Below are 13798 nucleotides of genomic sequence, written 5' to 3' on the forward strand. Positions count from 1 at the left end.
GCAATAGTTTAAGGTAAGTATCATAAACTTACTACTATTCCCATAACATAAACTTGGTACAGAATGTGACCCGGATAACAAGCAAATCTGTACCCAGCAGTGTTACTGAAGGCACCAAGTGGAAGAGTGAACTGACTGCCTTCAATGGTCTTCCCCTGTAATCCGAAGAGACTGAACAAGACCTGTGATAACTTAATTCTATGAGTTTATAGTTTTTTAAAAGGAGCTAATTATTTAAGATCATCCACTTAAAAGCAGGAGAGTTAGTTATGGCATTTACTTTAATTGTATTTGATCAACAGATTCAATTATTTAAGATTATTCCTTGTCAGAGATACTAACAGAAAAAAAAAATCACACCTCCAATAACCTAATTGAACTAAGTTGTTACATATACATTTAAAAGAGAAGTTAGACTATAGTCCAAATAGCATTAAGACCAGAATGCTATCTGCTAAAAATAACTGATTTTAGAATACTTCCTAGATGAAAAAACAGGAGGCAAACTACCACCTTTAGCTGAAACCTATTTTAAAGTTCATAAGAGCCAGAGTCGGAACCTCTGTATGCTCTCTCTATATACATATTCATATTTATTTGTAAAACAGTAACTAAGTTGTATTATGCAGGCTGTTATAAGGATAGAAGTTTCAGATTTTCTAGGCAAACAAACCTTTAACAGTAATTTCTCAGTTATAACTATACTAATAGTCCCTAAAAATACATTAAAAGAGCCTCAAAACATGTTTCTTAGTACACTCAGATATCAAGAGTGAAATCACCTTCACCTAAACTATACATAAAAGTCTATAAAAATGTAACTTATAAAACCTGAATTGCTTTAAGCTAGCATTCCATGATTTTTAAAGACTTAATTTTAAGTGACTGGTAACCTAAAAGGAAAAAAAGACTTACCTACTGAGACAAGTGCATTTCCTCTTCTTTTTCCAATTCTTGAATTTAACAAAACCATTTCCTCAGTATTTTGGCGTGTAAAAAGAGAGTGTTTGGTGTGACTTAGCAGTTCAGAATCTGTCAGCTCACCATCTTCCATAAAAGCTTTGGCAATCTCTACCGTTTCTGTTTCCAAATAGTTTTCTGGATCCTTGGAGTAAGTAGAACAAATTTCTGTATTTGTTTTCACAGGAAGATTAGGAAAAGTTTCAGTTTTCCCAATTTCTGTTTTTGTGTTTTTAGGTAAAGGTTGTTCTTTCCCCAAAAGATGAATGTTCTCAACAAGAGATACTTTGCTTCCCAGTAGCAATTGCTGTTTGTCTTGCTTCAGCTGAGAGGGACATGGAGAAACTTTAATGGAGCAATGGTTTTCTGAAGAACCACTCTCAACGTTACAGTTACTTGATAATTTAAATTTATTGTAGGCCTTTTCCAATTTGGAGTTTCCACAATGTTCTGGGGTTCTCTTATCAATACAAGAGGGAGGAGGTATTTTTGATACATCTTGTCTAGATGTAGATGAATGCTGAAGACCACATTCAGTTCTGATCAGATCGAATTCTTCTAACATTCCCTTAACTTTGCATAAGGCACTTTCAGAAACTGGAACTTGTTTCCCACTTGCTGTGCTAAATCCAAAGACAGCAGATGATAGTAAATTTTGGGAGGTGTGTAGCATAGCATTTTCTTCATTTGTGAACTTGTCTGAATGTTCATTATTTTTAAATGATACTTTGGGAAAGAGTTGCTTGGCACTATCTTCTATCTTAGAAAACACCTGCCTTGCCTTTTGTAATGCAGCATCTGATACTTGTACAGATTTTCCACTTGCTGTGCTAAAAATCCCACAAGCATTAGTGTAAGAGACAGACTTGGGAAGCTTCCCTGTACTAAGTTTACATATATCAGAAGTTTTGGAATTATTCTGACAAGGTGGTATTTCAGAAACTTTCTCCAATCCAGATATACTTTGGTTAAGTTGTAAAGTTTTTTCACTTTGAATGTCAGCAAAAACCTTATGTGAAGATGAACCATGTTCGGCATCATCCAGAGAGTTTGTAAAAATAATATCCTCTGAGTCATCCAGTGCGTTAGGATAACCTGCCATAATTTTCGCATAGTGAGTGTCTGATTTACTCTTGGTGTTTTGCTTAATTACCATACTGCAGTTGTCTGTAAATCCCTCTGTCACTTTTGACTGGTGTGGAACAAAACTACTTGCTCTACTGTATGCGGGTACAGCATTATTTGAATTAGGATTCAGTTTTTGAATGGAATTAAAATTATCGGAGTCAGATATGGCCACTTTAATGGGTGTATTTTCATTTTTGCATGAAGAGTTAGTCACAAGTTTCTGAACACAAATATCTTCATTTACAATTTGTGGGTCTGTGTCTGCTTCTCTTACAGTGGACATCATTTCAGAAAAACTAGTGTTTTCTCCCTCCTTAACATTGTTTATTACTGGCTCAATACCAGAAGTATCAACTTTATTTTTTGAAAGATATTCTGATTTATTATATACCTCAGTGGAATGACAAAAATCTGAATGGTATGAATACCTGTTTGACATGGTACTATTACTTAAATAAGTTGGGCCTTGTTTTTCAGAAAGATGATTTTTGTCATTTTCAGTTATGGTACTACTTGAACTATTTCCACATGAAAGATTTTCTACATAATCATCAGGATATTCTTTTAAACAGATCACCTTAGCAGCATTTATTTTTTCTCGTTGATCATCCAATTCTCCTTCTCTAAGCCATTTTTTTGCTTCAAATGGTGAAGCTTCACTCACAGAAATTTTTCTACCATTTTCTGTGTAAAATGCTAAAGGTGAATTTTCAATGGCTGAATAAGTGGATTGATTTATATAAATTGTAGGCTTTTTTGCTGTTTCTTTTTCTATATTTTCATGTACTTTAACTTTCAGAGAGGCACGATCTGATATTTTAAGATTTTCAGTTTGTTTGTATAAATTATCACTTAAGAGCCTGGGTGCCACTGCAACCTCATTAGAAACAAGTTTTTCCTCCTTTAAAGAATTCTGCATTTCTTCACACTTTGGGGCAGTTGTTAATTCAATTGTCTCATATGCTAATTCAAGCCCATCTTTATATTCCTCTCTGTCCTTGGACATCTTTGCCCCTTGAAGGCTAAAATTAGTGATTCCACTATTATCCTGCTCTTTTTCATCAAAAAGATTTTTCACTTTGTCCAAAGATTCCTTTGCAATTTCTATTTTTTTCCCACTAGCTGTATGGAAACCCAACATAGTAGGTTCTTTGATCTTTTTGATTTCACTTTCTGGTCTTTGCTGGAGGGTCAGTAATTTATTTTCAGTACCAGTTAGGTCACTTGCTTTCATTATTTTGTCTTTTCTTTCAGTATTTTCTGTTTTCTCATGACTTGAGATGTCTATTTTGTTGGTATCTATGCCAGAAAGTAATTCAGAATTCAAGGAATCTGAAAAGTTATTCAATTCTTCTTCTGTCCATTTTTGATCAAGGAGATTTATAACTTTATTTAATGACTCTTTGGAGACCCTCATATTTTTCCCACTTGCAGTCTGAAAGGATAAATCAAAAATGTCAAAATCTTTTATGTTTTGCCTCATTGTATTAGCTGTGAACTGCTGCTTATCTGACATATCAACATGAAATGTATCTTCAGCTCGTGCAACTTCCAAACAGGTTAAATCTGACAAACCTTCTTTAATTTGAGTGTTTCCCTCCTTCATAAACTGGCTAGGTAATTTTAGATCTATGTTGTGATCAATACATGGCAAACTGTTTTCTTCTTCATGAATATCAACTGTATCATTTTTACTTGAATCACTGCCAACAGATTCTAAGTTATGAGTATTTCCACTGGCACTAGTATACTGATTATCTTCATTTTCTGTATTTCTCTTGTAACCTTCAGTATTTTCTTCAACAAAAATGCCAGCAGTCATTTCAATATTATTTTCTAGTATTAGTTGGCTTTTATTATTTTTCTCATTTAAATTTTTATCATTGTTATAATCTTCTATCTGAATCATTGAAACAGCAGAATCATTACATTTACTTGAGGAGAAACTTATTGTATCTACTTCTACAGAAGTTTCCTCACTGATATCAAGGTCACTGAACAACTTCTTAGCTTTTTGCAATGCTTCACTACTAACATTCAGTTTTGTGCCACGAGCAGAATAAAAGCCTCTAAACTCCACTTCATTTTTATCTGTCAAACAGCCAGAAGCACTTCTGTTACAGTTGGTTCTCGACAAGCAAGCAAACTTCTGCTTACCTCCAAGTATACCTTTAAATTTCTTACTGCTATCTACCTGAATGAAAGATGGGGCATTAATTGTGAGATGAAGATCAGTATCTCTGCATTCCTCAGAAGTGCTATTCAAGACAGTCAGCTGGTTTTCAGGCATTTCAAATGGATTTTTCTGTATTATGTGGCTTGGTTTTCTAAACTGTGTAAATTCAAACTGACTTCCTGATTCTTCCAAAATAGTAGAAAGTTCTGTAATTTCTGCCTTTTGGCTAGGTGTTAAATTATGATTTGAATTAAAATCTCGCTTTAAAGTTGGAGGAGCTGTGTGACCACTTTCACTATTAGAAACATATATGCTACTCTGCACAAACCCAGATACACTATTAATTGACTGTGGATCAAGTGCAAGAGGTTTGCTTAATTTCTTTTGACTTTCTAATGATGAGGTATTTACAATTTCAATACATGCTAAGTTAGTAGGATAACGTTCTTCAATATCTTTGAAGAGCATTTTACTTTTCCTAATGTTGTGTTCCGAGAGTTTTATCTCTTTATTAGAAGCTGTTCTGAAGCCATTTCCAAAACTGTGATTTGAAATTGGATCTGACAGTTTTGACCAATTATTCATGTAATCATTATTTCCATTTGATTTCCTAACTATATCCAAGGTGATGTCTGATTTTGAATCTTGATCTGGAGTCATTTTTAGTTGCTGCTTTATGCTATTTCTGTTCTTTTCTGTAAGATCATCTATGTTTGATGAATCAAAGTCTTTCATAATCGACACTTTGGTTGCTTGTTTGTCATGTATGTCTGTATACACCACCGTGGCAGAGTTCTTGAGAACAGGTTCTCTTACACAACAGAGGTCTGAATCATGAAGTTCCTTAATATTTCCTAAACCAGAAATATTACTTTCATCAGTTATCTCTAAGACAAAATTATTATCATCTGGGAAAAGTTCTTCAGAGTTTGGACTGACAGCTATTTTTGAAATTAAAGTAGCTTCTTTTTGGTCTTTTTGGATTGCAGTGAGATTTGCATTTTGGTTGAATTGTACCTTCATTGAAGGTGATGCTACTGTTACATATTTTTCAGTTGACAACAGCTTAGCATTTTTAGAATTTGCATTTAAAACATGTATTTCTTGATTCTTTTCCATGGAAATATTTTTGGTTAATTCAAAACCAGCTTCATGATTCTTACATTTTAGTTTCTCTGACATTTTATATGATTCTTTTCCTCTAGAAATCATGACCGGGTTTGATGGAGGATCCCTGGAGCTAGGAGTTAACAGACTGGTATTACCATGGTCAGATGAAAAGCTTTCTGGAGATTGAAAGTGAATACCACCACCTTCCACTTCTGAATGTGGCACAGGAGGGTGACTTACTGCAGGCAAGACCTTTTCTTTTATATCTGAAACTCTTTGACTTTTTGCATCATCTTCACAGGGTTCTTCCTGCAAGGATGACAGACAATCAGTTTCTGTGGTTATAAATGACTGCAGTTTTTCCTTATTAATTTTTGTTTCTTTATAATCAAGATCCTGAGGTACTGTTTTATTATTAGAACTGGTTCCATTATTGGAAACTTTTCTCAGAATTGTCCCAAAAGAGCTGGCTAAAGACATAGTTGGTTCTTCAGAATCATTCTGTAAACAGTTTTTTCTGATAGAAGAAGAATGTGATAAACCTAAGCATGAAGACACAAAGTGACAAAATTAAATTAAAGTGCCATCAATCACATTCACTAAGTATTTTCCACTAAGTAAAAAAAGTAGTACCTAAAACAAGAATTACATGAAAAGTAAGAAGTGAATGTCAGGCTTAAAACAAAGAATTCTAAATATTCTCTATTTCAAGTTATTACATTTTCCAACTAAAGATAAATAGGACTTAGTATTTCTAACATGTATCAATTCAATCAAAATTAGTATGTAGTTCAAGAAGGCAGCTAGCTACCATAAGTAAAATACAAAGTAGTTTTACTGAAAATAAAATGGGAAAAAATTCATTGCTAATATGGGTGTAATAGCAGATAAAAAAGCAAGGCAAAGGAAAGGAATTAGAAAAGTAATCACTTCCTTTAGATAATTTAGTCTTTTATATTGAAGAAAATCAACTTTTATTTTTTAAAGATTTTATTTATTTGAGAGACAGTGAGGGTGAGAGCAAGAGCGAGGTAGCGGGCGCGAGAGAGAGAGCATGCGTGCACCTGCATGCGTGCATGAGTCAGGGGGAGGGTCAGTGGAAGAGGTAGAAACAGACTCGCTGCTGAGTGGGGAACCTGACGCAGGGCTTGATCCCAAGACCCCAAGATCATGACCTGAGCCAAAGTCATATGCTTAACCAACTGAGCCACCCAGGTACCCCCTCCAAAAAGCAATTTTTAGTTTTTTATTTTTAAAGATTTTTTTTTTTTAAGATTTTTTTTTTTTTAATTTATTTATTTGAGACAGAGAGAATGAGAGAGAGAGAGAGCACATGAGAGGGGGGAGGGTCAGAGGCAGAAGCAGGCTCCCTGCTGAGCAGGGAGCCCGATGCGGGACTCGATCCAGGGACTCCAGGACCATGACCTGAGCTGAAGGCAGTCGCTTAACCAACTGAGCCACCCAGGCGCCCTATTTTTAAAGATTTTATTTATTTATTTGACAGAGACACAGTGAGAGAGGGAACACAAGCAGGGGGAGTGGGAGAGGGAGAAGCAGGCTTCTGCCGAGCAGGGAGCCCAATGGAGGCTCGATCCCAGCACCCTGGGATCACTACCTGAGCCGAAGGCAGACACTTAACGACTGAGCCACCCAGGCGCCCCCAAAAATCAATTTTTAAAAACAGATTCTACAGATGAAAGGCCTGAAGGATGACCTGATCTCAATTATAAAGGCAAATGAGTTAAACTGCTCGGAGTTAATTTTTCAACCCTCTGAATTCCCTAATTAGCAAATCAAAATTATTAATCTCATTTTATTTAATCAGTGACCACCACTACATTATTAGTTCATTGATTTTAATTCTGACATACACAGTGCCAAACATTTTTCTCTGGAAATTAACCCAAATCTCAAACAGTCCCTCTGTACTCCAGTTCTACCAAACCTATTATTCACAGATATTCCACCCACTAAAATCTTCTCAAAGGAATATGAAATCATCTTTTTGACATACAATTTAGTTACTAATAAAGGAATCGTTGCTCAAATAAAAACTGACTTTCACTGTGTACACTCTGACACCCAGAGATACAGTAATAACTCTAAATAATCTCTAAATATTTAAGAAAACAATGTAACAACAAAAATCATTTTTATTTTATAACTGGCTTACATTAAACTTAGCTAGCTATTAGCTTTTCTTTTCTATTTTTTTACAAGACTTAGAGAATATACAGTAAATAGCACAATATATTTATAGAATTCTCAAATTTGCATATAATAAAATTAAAGCAGTAGTAGTCAAATTCTTGATTCTTATGAATCACATGCTCTGTCTCAAGAGTGGATTGTACATACTATGCAAACTGATCCAACAAATCATTTTGATTTTGAACACTGGTAATCAAAGGCCCAAACAATGCCTGTAGACATTGCCTCACACTAAATATAAGATATAGACATTTTAAAAAACCAAAAAACCACAGACGGAAAACCAAAAAAGAAACTAAAGAAGGAAAGCAGGCAGTATATTTTTTAGAAAGATTAAAGAAAGAGACACATACTCAAATAAGAGAACTTGTCACCATGCATAAAACTATATGCACCATTCTCTCTCACTCACACCCAAACAGAGGTACCTGAATCAGCATTTGTAAATGTCAGTGGTCCTTCAAAAGCGTTTGCTTCAAATACGGCCGAATGGTTGGTTAGTCCCGATTCCTGGTCTTTCTGCGTTTTCAGTCCTTGATAAGATGTTTCATCATTTATAACATAAATAAACTTCTTTGTTTTCTTTTTCAAAGTGGATATTAAACCCGAATTCTTCAAAGCTACAGAAGTATGTTTGAGAGTGGCTGCCCAGCTTCCATTATCAATTGAACCTAAAGAATCCTCTTTCTGTGAGCAAATAGTATGTTTTTCCAATCCACTTTCAGGGGCTTCAGGTTCTTCTTTAGAGTTTGGATCAGTCATATTATTTGAGAACACTGCACTGGACGTCTCTTCAGGTGATTCTCTTATTCTGAATATAGACTTTCTGATACCCTGATGTGGAGAAGCTATTAGAGTAGTTTCAGATATTGCTTGCTTTACTGAAGGAATGGAATCTTCATGGGATCCAAGACACTGCCCTTCATCTATCTTATTTACCACTGTTTCCTCTTTTAATGTCATCTCTGAATACTTTGGTACACTTGAAATCTGTGGCAAAGAATTTTCCAAAGTTATAAAGTTGGTGCTTTCTTTCTCTGTGATTGTGAAGTCTTTTTCTGAATTATTTTGGTCACAAGAAGAAATATGCAGTAGAGGTGTTTTCTCCATCTGGGTTCCACTTAGACCTGAGAGAGTTAGGTGGGGCCATTCAGAGGCTGAAGACGGTACAACTTCCTTGGAGATTTTCTCACTTCCATTCCCAAAGGGCTTCCGATTTGTTACATTCCAATCTAATGGATCACTGTCATTTGGTTCCATTTCAGATAAAAATGAATGTTTATCTTCTTTCATTTGCTTTTTAGCTTCTTCACATTTTGTTTCACTGAAAATATTTTTCCTAGTCTTGCTAGTTTTTATTTTTGGTAGATTTCTTGTTTTATATTTAGGAACACATAATGAAAAACTATCTTCTTCAGAAACATCTGCAACTGTTTCATGTACTTCATCTTTTAGGACATTTGGTGTTGACTTTCCAAAATGGTCTTTGCAGCTATTTACTTTACCAAATGAATTCCCTAACATTTTCCCCAAACCTGTTAAAATTTAAAACAGAAGCGTAATAACAACATTTCAAAATACAGTCATATAATTTATACTATTCTTGCAACCTCTCTCATAGAAATAGTATATACTAAATAACACATAAGGTAGTATTTAAAGGGTTATCCTGAATGCCAGCTTTTTTGGGGGGAGGGGAGAGGGAGGGAGTGCCACTCTTCTACTGTTCTTCTGGTAAAGATTGATTCCAATGTTCCCAAAGCCTTTTACTCATACGCCAGGTCCTAATAACCTTTATCAGCTCTACACAATTAAAACTCAATCTTACTATATATATGCAATTTAACATTCTAAGATTTATCAAACCAGATGTTCCAAATTAATTTTGTGGCCTGGGGCACCTGGATGGTGCAGTCGGTTAAGCATCCAGCTCTTGGTTTTGGCTCAAGTTGTGATCTGAGGGTCCTAAGATGGAGCTCCACATCAGGAGTCTGCTTGGGATTCTCTCTCCCTCTTCCTTGCCCCTCCCTACACCCCCCCCATGCTCTCTCTTTCTCTAAAATAAACAAATCTAAAAAAAAATTTGTGGCCTTACAATAACTGAGAGTAAAATATGATTTTACACACACACACATATACACAGTTATTCAGTCCTACACATTTACACAGACACACACACATACTAAGAAAAATGCAATATTCCTTTTTTTTTTAAAGATCTTATTTATTTGAGATAAAGAGAAAAATGCAATATTCCTTTTTTTTTTTTTGAAGATTTTATTTATTTATTTGAGATAGAGAGGGAGAGTGAGTGAGAGAGAGAGAGCACAAGCAGGGGAAGGGGCAGAGGGAGAGGGAGAAGCAGTCTCTCCACTGAGCAGGGAGCCCGACGTGGGGCTCTATCCCAGGACCCTGGGGTCATGATCTGAGCTGAAGGCAGATGCTTAACTGACTGAGCCACCCAGGTGCCCCCCAAAATGCAAAATTCCAATGATCTGATTAGGTAACTTTTGATACCCATGAAACCCTAATTACTTTCTAATTAGAAAATAAGACCTTCACATTTTGTTGAATACTAGTTTTATTCTTATCTCTGTAAGGTCTGAGTTGTAGGTTTTTTTATGTCACAATAGCATCTTTTTTTTTTTTAAGATTTATTTATTCATTTGACAGAAAGAGTATACACGAGCTGGGGGAGGGGCAGGGGGAGAGAAAGAGACGCAGATTCCCTGCTGAGTCCAATACAGGACTGGATCCCAGGACCCCGAGATCATGACCTGAGCCGAAACCAAGAGGCGGATGCTTAACTGACTGAGCCACCCAGGTGCCCCTACAACAGCATCTTGAATGGTATTATCTTACCATGATTAAACATTTTCATTTAAATCAAGTTAGCTTCAGGGCACCTCGGGTGACTCAGCTGAGCATCTGACTTTGCCTCAGGTCATGATCTCAGGGTCCTGGGATCAAGCCCTGCTTTGGGCTTCTTGTTCCGCAGGGAGTCTGCTTGCTCCTCTCCCTCTGCCCCTCTCTCTCCCTCCCTCCCTCCCTCTCTTTCTCAAATAAATATTTTGAAAAAATAAATCAAGTTAGCTTCTATGCACAGTATGTTCAGTAATTAAGAAGGAAAAGCAATGTATTTTCTCTTCAAGAAAGGAAGAGCAATACTTCAATGATGTCAGTTAAAAATAGCAGTTCAATTAAACAGAAGGACTTACCTTGACTTTTAGCTTCTCTTTGATTTTTGTTTTCTTTGTCTGGCCCAGAAGGGATAAACCTATCATTTTTCTTCAGACTTTCATCATGGTTAGAAAAACAGCTTTTAAAAGTCTGCAAAAGTTATATTTTAAAGTCACTAGTATAAAAACTCTCACTATGCATTTATATTCAACTTAGAGACAGAATTACTTCATATGAAGTCAAATCAAATATAGGATCAGGCTTAGAGACCTTCTCAAAGGCTTAGATAAGTCATAAATTAAGGAAGGAAAAAATGCAAGATAAATAATTTTTCAAGGCATTCTAAAATTGTAAGCAACTGCAACAGCATAATCAAGTTGTCATATTTACTTACGGCGGTAGTGTCATTAGGAAATACAGCTGCAGATGCTTCCTCATCTCTGACTATAAAAAAAAATTCAATTTATCTATATGGTATTATATACCATACACTAATGTGAAAACTTAAGTATTTTTTGGTCAGACAAGACACATATACTACTTCAGTAAATGGTGCATTTGAAACAAAATGAATCGACTCAAGTATGGTAATTAGAAACGTCAATCAACATAAGGTACATTCAATTCCTTAGTACCACTCATAAGGTGCTTCTAAGAAACTGGTTTGATGACCCTGACTTTAGGTGATACTATCCATAAAGACTTAGGAAATCAGATGGAGCTATGGGGTCATGACTTAAAAGATAAAGCTTGTAGACTTTAGCATTTATTTAGATAATAATACTGTCTAAAAGTATATTTTATGTTAAATATTTCTTACTTTTTAACATGCTTTTACCTCTGTTATTTCATCTAAGCAACAACAACAAAAAACAAAGTTAAATTCCCAGCCAAAGAGAAATCAAAATTGAATTTATTTTTGCTAAAATAATAATTTTAAAAATCCTGGTTTGCCTATAAATGGACTCCTACAGAATACCACTCCTAGAACACCACTTAATGTACTTGTGATTTGTCCCAATCTACACTAAGTAGAACTATCCTGAACTACTAACACACTTCTCAAAGATAGTATTATCTAATCTAATTACTACTTATTTTTTCATATAGTCTTTTTGTCAGAAGCCTTAGAGATGATACCATATTAATGTCATCTACCGTCTTCCATAATACTCATTTGCTATTATTACCTATTAGCACAGTAGAACTAAGGGTTGGTGGTGTGGCTAAAGAACTTGACCAAGACATATCAGGATCCACCTCAGCTCCTAGACTTTCAGAAATACGTTTTGGTGTCTGACCCTGGAAATAAAGAAAATATTTATTTCACAGAAATGCACTAATGAGTAAGAGTATTTTTTTCATTTACCATTTACTGAATGCCTACATGAGATTGTAGGTACATATTTGTAAATCTCAGGGCAAAAGTAGGAGACTGTTGTCAAATTCTCAATTACTACACAATAAAAATAAACCAGGCAGAATATTTACCTTCATAAGCTTCGGTGTATGAAATAAGCTTCCACATACCACTGGGGGTAAAATGAGGGGAAAATTACTAAGTTTTATATTTATTAAAATTTAAGAGTATTTTAGAAATAAAAAGCCTTGTTTTTAATCATACCCGACTTCTCTCTTTGTGGTGTTATATGTGCACATCGTGGAACAGGACTAAAACAAAAAACAAAACAAAACAAACACAAATCCTTCAGATTATTCAAAGATAAAAGAAATGGCAAGAAGAAACAAAATATTAATCTCATTGAAAAAAGGATTCTCAGTCACATCAATTATTAGACTTATACTACTTTGTAATATTTTGTTATTTTTTAAAAAGCAAACATCTCATAAAGAATTAACTATTAAATTATATTTAAAATGTCCACTAAAAGTAATGTATAAAGTACTCAAAAATTTCAGCTCCTAGGAACTGTATGTTTTGAATTTAAAAATTATGTAAAGTGAATCTATAAAAGCATCATAATCTCTCAAATGATTCAGAGTACACAAATAATTTATTTTAAGCTATTTCAAGGGTGTTGCTTTTCATCATTTTTGTAACTCAAAAACTTCATAGACTATAAACAGAAACCAATGAATTCAAAATTACAAGAAAAACAAAGTAAATGTTTCTAATGTAAAAATTATTGTATTAAAGGACTCAACCTAAAAGGAGATTATTTAAAAATAGAAGATTCTCTTTCAGGCTCTTAGTCAAAATACTAGCATGAAAATTAGATGTATTTCTATAAAACAAATAGCATATGGAGGAAAAGGTTTCATTTAAATATTTTAATATAACACATCATACCTTTCACTAAGACAAGAATTTAGAGGTGGGCTGGTAACATCATTTGTTTGATCCATTTTAGACTTCCTTGTGCAACAACTTTTATGTTTACTATTGGTAATATCCTTTCCTGAAACAGTACAATAATTCAGTGAAGATATATATGCTCTGGATTGTGAATTTTCATTCTCTGAAAGTATTTATTTTTATTTTTTATTTTTTTTAAAGATTTTATTATTTGAGAGAAAGAGAGCGAGCACAAGCAGGGGGAGGAGCAGAGGGAGAGGGAGAAGCAGACTCCCTGCTGAGCGCAGAGCTGAACACTGGACTTGATCCCTCCCAGGACCCTGGAGATCATGACCTGAGCCAACGTCAGATGCTTAACTGAGCCACCCAGAAGCCCCATCTCTAGAAGTATTTAAAAACAAAAAGTCTCATCTATACTGGGAAGGAGAATATATACAGAGTTTAGTCTGAACTGGTTTCTCAGTTTGCTGATTCCTGCCAAAAGGGGATGTCTCAAAGGATGTCTGCCCCCATTCAACAAGTATATAATATACATAAGACACTTTGGGAAATACAATTCAAGACAGCTTTAACTTCAAAGAGTTCATAATATAGCAGGAGAAATTTTTTGAAATTCCACAGAAGTGGAATACAGAACAGAATGTTGTATGTCCTATGATTAAGTCACATGCACTATGGTATCATGGAGGCTAAGAGTAAAGAAAAAGACATTTACT

At 34.8% G+C, this 13798-nt stretch overlaps 1 protein-coding gene across 2 annotated transcripts in view; it reads right to left on the reverse strand.

Moving 5' to 3' along the window:
* Positions 1-13798, reverse strand: part of BRCA2 (BRCA2 DNA repair associated) — a 61323-nt gene that overhangs the window by 38106 nt on the left and 9419 nt on the right. For both annotated transcript variants that reach the window (XM_064586226.1, XM_045869291.3), the window contains exons 4-11: positions 13077-13185; positions 12390-12436; positions 12257-12297; positions 11956-12067; positions 11160-11209; positions 10804-10915; positions 8014-9120; positions 916-5916 (exon numbers count right to left, since the gene is read on the reverse strand). In XM_064586226.1, the coding sequence (XP_064442296.1) occupies positions 916-5916; positions 8014-9120; positions 10804-10915; positions 11160-11209; positions 11956-12067; positions 12257-12297; positions 12390-12436; positions 13077-13185 (6579 nt within the window). The remainder of the gene's footprint in view (positions 1-915; positions 5917-8013; positions 9121-10803; positions 10916-11159; positions 11210-11955; positions 12068-12256; positions 12298-12389; positions 12437-13076; positions 13186-13798) is intronic.

This window comes from Mirounga angustirostris, unplaced genomic scaffold (assembly GCF_029215605.1).
Source record: "Mirounga angustirostris isolate CCGP_5_RB_7025 unplaced genomic scaffold, mMirAng1.0.hap1 SCAF_3, whole genome shotgun sequence".
Lineage (NCBI taxonomy): Eukaryota > Metazoa > Chordata > Mammalia > Carnivora > Phocidae > Mirounga > Mirounga angustirostris.